General features: G+C 39.7%; 1 protein-coding gene across 1 annotated transcript; it reads left to right on the forward strand.

Moving 5' to 3' along the window:
* The first annotated feature begins 2,097 nt into the window (after positions 1-2,097).
* On the forward strand, positions 2,098-7,058 carry LOC126409875 (uncharacterized). The gene is made up of 5 exons (XM_050076579.1): positions 2,098-2,750; positions 2,862-3,223; positions 3,482-5,206; positions 6,404-6,480; positions 6,903-7,058. The coding sequence occupies exons 1-5, from the start codon at positions 2,098-2,100 to the stop codon at positions 7,056-7,058; spliced, it is 2,973 nt and encodes a 990-aa protein (XP_049932536.1).
* Positions 7,059-7,539: the final 481 nt, after the last annotated feature.

The raw sequence follows: 7,539 nt of genomic DNA on the forward strand, positions 1-7,539 counted from the left end.
TGTGGTGATGCAATGTCCTAGACCTGACTCCATGTTTCAATCTTTTCGGCTAACTTGCACGCTTCTTACTCTAAACATAAATGTTGTGATTAAACCTTCTTCTACCTGTTCTGCTAATTTTGATTCCATGCGGTGCTTGACGATGCGAAGAGCCAATAAATTCGATAAAATGGTGCAATTCAATACTTCGAAATCATATACAAGTTTTTAAGTTGGTCGCTTCAATTATTATGATTGTTTGAAGCATGTCACAATAGTAGAACGACTCAGTAGAATATTCTTAGCTTGCAAGAATAAACATAGTAATGGTTAAAATTTTTGAGAGAAAAATGACTCAAAAAATGTCGGTGCGATGTCGTTCTCGCCCTGTCAACCATGTGCATTAATCTGTATGATTAACACATTAAAGTGTGTGTCTATTACTGGTTGACCCAATTTATGCACTTATCTGCAGTAATTAATTAACAGTTAATATCAGTTATTTTTACGTGTCATTAAATAATAATAATAATGATAACGTTAAGAGAAGAAATACTAATGACCTTTATGATGAACATATTAAAAAAGAAAAGGAAAGGACGTTCATATGAAAAGTGCCGTTTAACAATCACATGATGTATATTCCCTTTTTGCCGATTAAATTGCGTTTGATGCGACGGGGAGAGTGGGAGACCACCTGCGTCCAATCAATCAATTACGGTTTCCATCTCCCCTACCTAACCCATTCCACTCACGAGCTAGCTAAACGAACGAGTGGCGTTGTAGGCCGATTTATTAATTCAGCCGAATTTATTTTCTTAAAAATTAAAATAATTTTGATAAAAATAAACATTTGTATAAAATTAATTAAAAATAAAAGTACGTTATATATTTATTTGCAAAAAATATTTAAAACTTGACTTGCGACACTCTTGTGAACTGGGGAATAAAATTGAATAGGTTTATTGCCCTCTTTCTCTCATGCCTGCGCCTAAATTTAAGTGCAATGTAGAACTATGTGTTGTACTTGAATATATCAGACGTGTAATATGTGACTTTCTTGTCTGAAACTTAAACTTAAGAGGGAAATAATAAGAAAGAAATCATGTTTTTCTATTGCATAGAAAACGTAAACTTCATACAGATCCAAAAGTTATCGATCTGGACTCATCTAGATCGCCTGAATTTCACATTTTATTCCAGTGCATAGTAAACTTCATAGAGATCCAAAAGTTAACGGTCTGTCTGGACTCACCTAGATCGCCTGAATTTCACATTGTATTCAAGTGCATAGTAATTCTCTTCTCTCTCTCTCTCTCTCTCTCTCTCTCTCTCTCTATATATATATATATATATATATATATATATATATATATATATATATATAGACATCCTAACATGAGTCAGACCATTTAGTCTTTTGTATAATCTAACTTTACAAGTTTAGCCGAGTCGTCTTTTAGGTTTAGGTGCATTACTTGAGCAATTATGGAGAAAAAAAAGGATTCTCATAATTAAACCAGAAAAATTAAGATTTTTGTTAGACGAGTTTGAACTATTGCATTTTGAGAACAAATATCAATCATAGGCATATTAGCATTGCCCAAATTAAGTTGAAAACATATTTAAACATGTCAATTGAGGTGTCTCGCTTTTGTATGTAAGCTAAGTTGTTAGGGTGTTTAGGAGCAATCAAGTATATGTGTGTGTATGAATGCGTGCATGTGTATGTGTGTGTAACACCCCAGAAGTTTAGTCCTGTATCGAAGATTGTGAGGAATCTTCAAAGGCTTATAATGGGAGGCTATTAATGAGATGATTGTCCTGGTTCCTAGCCTTTTTAGGATTGGAACCGAAATTGCTAGGGGGCGGGTTGGGATCCGTCGAACCAGGGGCCCGAACCCGGGAGTGGGTCGGGTTGTTACTTTGGTATCAGAGCACAGTGTCTAGAGTCCATGTCCAATGCCAATGTCGATCACAAGCAGAGGAAGTGTTATCCAAACCTGTTAAAGAAGGGTGTTTAGATTTCGACGTAAAAATTGAGTTTCATATTTTTGTGGTAGTTTTAATAAAGTGCTTTATGTATTCATAATTATTTTCTCTGTGCGGTGTAGTTCAATGGCACGCACTAGAGGAGGGAGTGTTAGTGGAGGAAGGAGAACTCCTCGCAACAATGGAAACCGGAACACAGAGGCTCATCCTACTGGACCTAGGACGCCTGGCAGAAACATCCAACAACAACAGACATTCATCATGAACACTTTGCAGATGATGACAGGATTGATGTATGGCCTGACGCAGAATACATCTTCAGGAGGAACAAGTACGGATACAAACAGAACGACTAATGGTGAGGCAAGGGGAGTAACTCACCAACAGTTTATGAACTTGCACCCTCCGACGTTCCATGGGAAAGGCACAGCTGATGATGCTGAACAGTGGATAATAGAAACTGAGGAAATCTTTTCTACCCTGGAAGTGCCTGACAACAAGAAGGTTCGATATGGAACTTTTATGCTAAAAGGAGATGCTAAGGAATGGTGGCGGACTCAACGGGAATTGAAGTTCGCAAATCACGAAGCGACTTGGGCAGAATTCAAGGAAGCCTTCACACATGCCTATATCCCAACTTTCACACGGGAGAAACGCATGCAAGAATTCTTGGAGCTTCAGCAAGGGAGTTTGAGTTTGCATGAGTACGTCGTCAAATTCAGACATCTGGAAAAATATTGCCTACATGTGTATACTACTGATGCGGACCGAGCAAATAAGTTCGTCAGAGGACTTAAAGACGGGTTGCAGAACCAAGTAATTAGTAGTCGTCCGAGGGATCTAGACGACGCTATCGACATGGCCACACGTCTTGAGGAAGGCTGGAACAGGATGCAAGGGACAGATAGGAAGAGTGAATCTCTGCGACCCAGGTCGGGACCTGACATGTTTAAGAGAAGGCGCAGTGACAGGGGAAACCAATGGGACAGATTCAAGAGACAGAGGCCATCGACATCCAGGGGGGACAGTGAATGCCCCAAGTGTCATCGCCAACATCCTGGTAAACCATGTTACAGAGATATCGGAGCATGTCTTTACTGTGGAGCACAAGGTCATTTTATTCGTGAGTGCCCAAAGAAGAAAGAGGTAGAGCAGAGGCGTAGTGCAACCAATCAGCCAGCAGAAAAGAAGGTACCTGGCAGAGTTTACGCGACCACGGTTGAAGAGTTGAAACCTACTGACGTAATTGAAGGTACCCTTCTTGTACAATCTCATTGGGCTCATGTTTTGTTTGATTCTGGAGCATCGCATTCTTTTGTTGCTAAGAGTTTTGCTGAACTTTTAAAGTTAGAAAGAAAGAATATGCCTTATCAATTGTTAGTCGCTACACCTATGGGAAACAAAGACACATGCAGAACGTATTTAGAAAATGTGAAAATAGAAATACATGAACATTTATTACCAGCACAGTTAGTGGTAATGAATATGTTGGGGTATGACGTAATCCTAGGAATGGATTGGTTATACCATCACTACGCAACGATAGATTGCAGAAAAAAGAAGCTGAAGATTCAGTTGGAGAATGGTCAAAGGATCGAATTTAGGGTAAAAACACCCCAAGATCAAAGAAAGTTAGTTGTCTCAGCAGTTAAGGCAAGGAAATACATGGAAAATGGGTGCACTGCATATTTGGTTAGCATGGACGCAATCGAGCAGAAATTAAAACCCATTAGTGAGGTGCATACGGTGAAGGACTATGCAGACGTGTTTCCTGAAGATTTACCTGGATTACCTCCTGTACGAGAGGTGGAGTTTGGCATCGAATTGATACCAGGAACTGCACCTATTTCTAAGGCTCCATACAGAATGGCACCAGCAGAACTAGAAGAATTAAAGAAACAGATCCAAGATTTGGCCAGCAAAGGATTTATTCGTCCAAGTGTGTCACCTTGGGGAGCACCGGTCTTGTTTGTAAAGAAAAAAGATGGGTCAATGCGGTTGTGTATTGACTATCGCATGTTGAATCAGGTTACAATCAAGAACAAATATCCATTGCCTAGAATCGAAGATTTATTCGATCAATTAAAGGAAGCAAAGGTGTTTTCTAAGATAGACTTGAGGTCGGGATACCATCAATTGCGAATTAAGGAAGAAGATATTCCCAAAACAGCATTTCGCACACGTTATGGGCATTATGAGTTTCGAGTGATGCCTTTTGGACTCACAAATGCCCCAGCAGCTTTTATGGGTCTCATGAATCGGATATTTCATGAGTACTTAGACCGATTCGTTATAGTATTCATTGATGATGTGCTAGTATACTCCGATTGTGAAGCGATGCATGCGGCACATCTCGAGTTAGTGATGAGGATTTTGAGAGAAAATCAACTGTATGCCAAATATTCCAAGTGTGAGTTTTGGCTTGACAAAGTGAATTTCTTGGGACATGTAATATCTAAGGAGGGAGTGGCAGTTGATCCGGCCAAAGTGGAAGCTGTACAACAATGGAATGCGCCAACTAATGTGTCAGAAATCAGAAGTTTTCTTGGCTTGGCAGGTTACTACAGAAAGTTCATCAAGGATTTTTCGAAGATTGCAACTCCATTGACTAAACTGTTACGGAAAGGAGTGAAATTTACGTGGACAGAGGATTGTCAGAAGAGTTTTCAGATGTTGAAAGACAGTTTGACTAGTGCCCCAATTCTAACACTGCCAAATGGGAGGAAAGGATTTGTGGTGTATACCGATGCTTCGGGAACAGGATATGGAGCGGTGCTTATGCAAAAGGACAATGTTATAGCTTATGCCTCTAGACAACTAAAACAACACGAGAAGAACTATCCAACACATGATTTGGAATTAGGAGCGGTGGTGTTTGCACTAAAAATATGGAGACATTACCTATATGGTGTGGAATTTGAAGTATTTTCTGACCATAAATCCCTCAAATATTTGTTCTCACAGAAAGAATTAAACCTAAGACAAAGAAGATGGCTGGAATATCTCAAAGATTACGACTTTGAAATAAAGTATCATCCAGGAAAGGCCAATGTGGTAGCCGATGCACTCAGCAGAAAGACGACTGCTAAAGCTAGTGGACTATTAATGCAGACATGGAATTTGGTGGAAGACTTGGAAAAATGGCATCCATTGCGAGATGATAATGGAAAGGTGAAGTGTGCAGGAATAATTCGAGATAGCTTCCTTGATGAGATTATTGAGAAACAAAAACAGAGCCCGGAATATGCGAAGTTGAAACTTGAGTGTCACAAGAAAGAAGAAACTCCTTATTTGGAGGACGAGGATGGATCCGTGTGGTTCAATGGTAGATTGTGGGTTCCGAATGATCCTGAAGTGAAGAACAAGTTATTAGAAGAGGCACACAAGACAAGATACACCATACATCCAGGAAGCACAAAGATGTATCAAAATTTAAGGATAAACTTCTGGTGGCCAGGAATGAAGAAAGAGATTGCTGAGTTCGTCTCACGATGCTTGGTGTGTCAACAGGTTAAAGTGGAACATCAGAAACCAGGTGGATTGATGCAACAGATAGAAATTCCTCAATGGAAATGGGAAGACATCACCATGGACTTTGTAGTGGGGTTACCACGTACTCGACGACAACACGATGCTATTTGGGTAGTGGTTGACCGCCTAACAAAATCTGCACATTTTCTTCCGATCAAGATTTCACAATCACTAGAAAGTCTGGCAGATTTGTATGTGGATGAAATTGTGAGACTTCATGGAATCCCTAAATCAATAATCTCTGACAGAGATCCAAGATTTACATCTAAGTTTTGGGGAAGGTTACAGGAAGCATTGGGAACAAAATTGAAACTGAGTACAGCATTTCATCCGCAAACAGATGGACAGTCTGAGCGAACCATCCAGACTCTTGAAGATATGTTAAGGGCTTGTGTTTTGCAATGGAAGGGTGAATGGGACAAACATGTGAAGTTGGCTGAATTTGCCTACAACAACAGCTATCACTCTAGCATTGGAATGGCTCCGTTTGAAGCTCTTTATGGCCGACCTTGTAGATCACCATCATGTTGGACAGAGATAGGAGACAACAAGATTGAGGATCCTTTGGTGATTCAACACTACACTGATCAAGTCAATATGATTAGAAAGAAACTTTTGGCTGCTCAGAGTCGACAAAAGAGTTATGCAGACCAACGACGAAGAGAGTTGGCTTTTGAAGCAGGAGATCATGTCTTTGTCAAGATATCACCCACCAAAAGTGTTTTTCGATTCGGAAAGAAGGGAAAATTGAGCCCAAGATACATTGGTCCATTCGAGATTTTGGAAAAAGTTGGAGAGGTTGCATATCGAATTGCACTTCCACCGCAGTATAGTCATGTTCATCCAGTATTTCACGTGTCGATGTTAAGGAAGTATGTACCTGATCCTTCGCATGTGATAGACTATGAAGAAGTCGATTTGCAAGAGGACTTGACAACCGAGGAAAAGCCGTTTCGAATCATAGACCGAAAGGAGCATGTATTGCGAAAGAAGACAATCCCACTAGTTCAAGTGGAATGGCAGCATCATGGCATCAAAGAATGCACGTGGGAGCCAGAAGAAGACATGAGAAAGAGTTACCCTCAATTGTTTCAATAAGGTACGCTCAAATTTCGAGGACGAAATTTCTTTGTAGGGGGGGAGGATGTAAAACCCACGACGTTAATCCTTCCGTTTTCTTTTGAAACTGCCCATTTTCATTATAAAAGGAATAATATGGAAAGAAGACGAATGATTTTCTAACTGAAAAGAATTAAAGCGATGAGAAAGGAAATCAAGAGGCCGTTTCCTTTCTTGTGAGAAACTGAAAAGAAAAAAACGGATGACAATTAAGAAGGCCTGTAGAGGGTTATTTAACCCCATGTTTCAGAAAATGATCATTTCTTTTACTGCATTCACAGAGGAAAAAGCTCAACGGCAAAGACTTTGAGAGAAAGAGGGAGAAGGTGAGGAAGAGATCCTCATTTGTGTTGCTAGAAAGGAACGAGAAGCAAAAAGAGGTTGCTGCTGGAAATCAATCTCGATTAGAAGGTATGGGGATTTTCAGCCATGATTGAAGCATGAAGCCATGTATTTTGATCTCTTATGGATACCTATATACTTAGAAGATGAATCCATGTAGAGAAATTTCAGTCATAAACGTGAAGCCTCTGTATTTTGGTTTTCTGTACGTATGCTACTTATGTTCATCCGTGAGAACCCTAAAACTGAGTATGAATTTCTATGTTATGGGCTTCGTTCAAGGATTTGACCAAACCGCATGAAAGTTATGACCGGAGGCATGTTAGTCTTTGTTAGGTTTTGGAACCTCTCGGATGTTCATGTGATGTTGTTTCTCTTTTCTGATTTTTTTTAAAAGAGAGCATGTTAGATATGAAGGTGGAGCATGTCGTTCTATGTTGCTACGTTGTTTCTTCTTGTAGTTATTTCATTCATGAGAAATCAAGACTAGAGTAACATAGCAGATATCTCTGAGATGAAGGAGACGTTAGAGAAATCAAACCAACTTCAATAAAATTATATACAGAACCCTCACGG

The sequence above is a fragment of the Nymphaea colorata genome, chromosome 3, assembly GCF_008831285.2.
Source record: "Nymphaea colorata isolate Beijing-Zhang1983 chromosome 3, ASM883128v2, whole genome shotgun sequence".
NCBI classification, from domain to species: domain Eukaryota; kingdom Viridiplantae; phylum Streptophyta; class Magnoliopsida; order Nymphaeales; family Nymphaeaceae; genus Nymphaea; species Nymphaea colorata.

What these genes read in the sequence shown, in the direction of transcription:
- LOC126409875 (XM_050076579.1), top strand. Translation starts at nt 2,098, where the DNA reads ATGGCACGCACTAGAGGAGGGAGTGTTAGTGGAGGAAGGAGAACTCCT. An exon ending in GATGCGGACCGAGCAAATAA is followed by an intron (nt 2,751 to 2,861) that starts GTTCGTCAGAGG and finishes AGGCTGGAACAG; the next exon opens with GATGCAAGGGACAGATAGGA. An exon ending in ACCTACTGACGTAATTGAAG is followed by an intron (nt 3,224 to 3,481) that starts GTACCCTTCTTG and finishes ACGTAATCCTAG; the next exon opens with GAATGGATTGGTTATACCAT.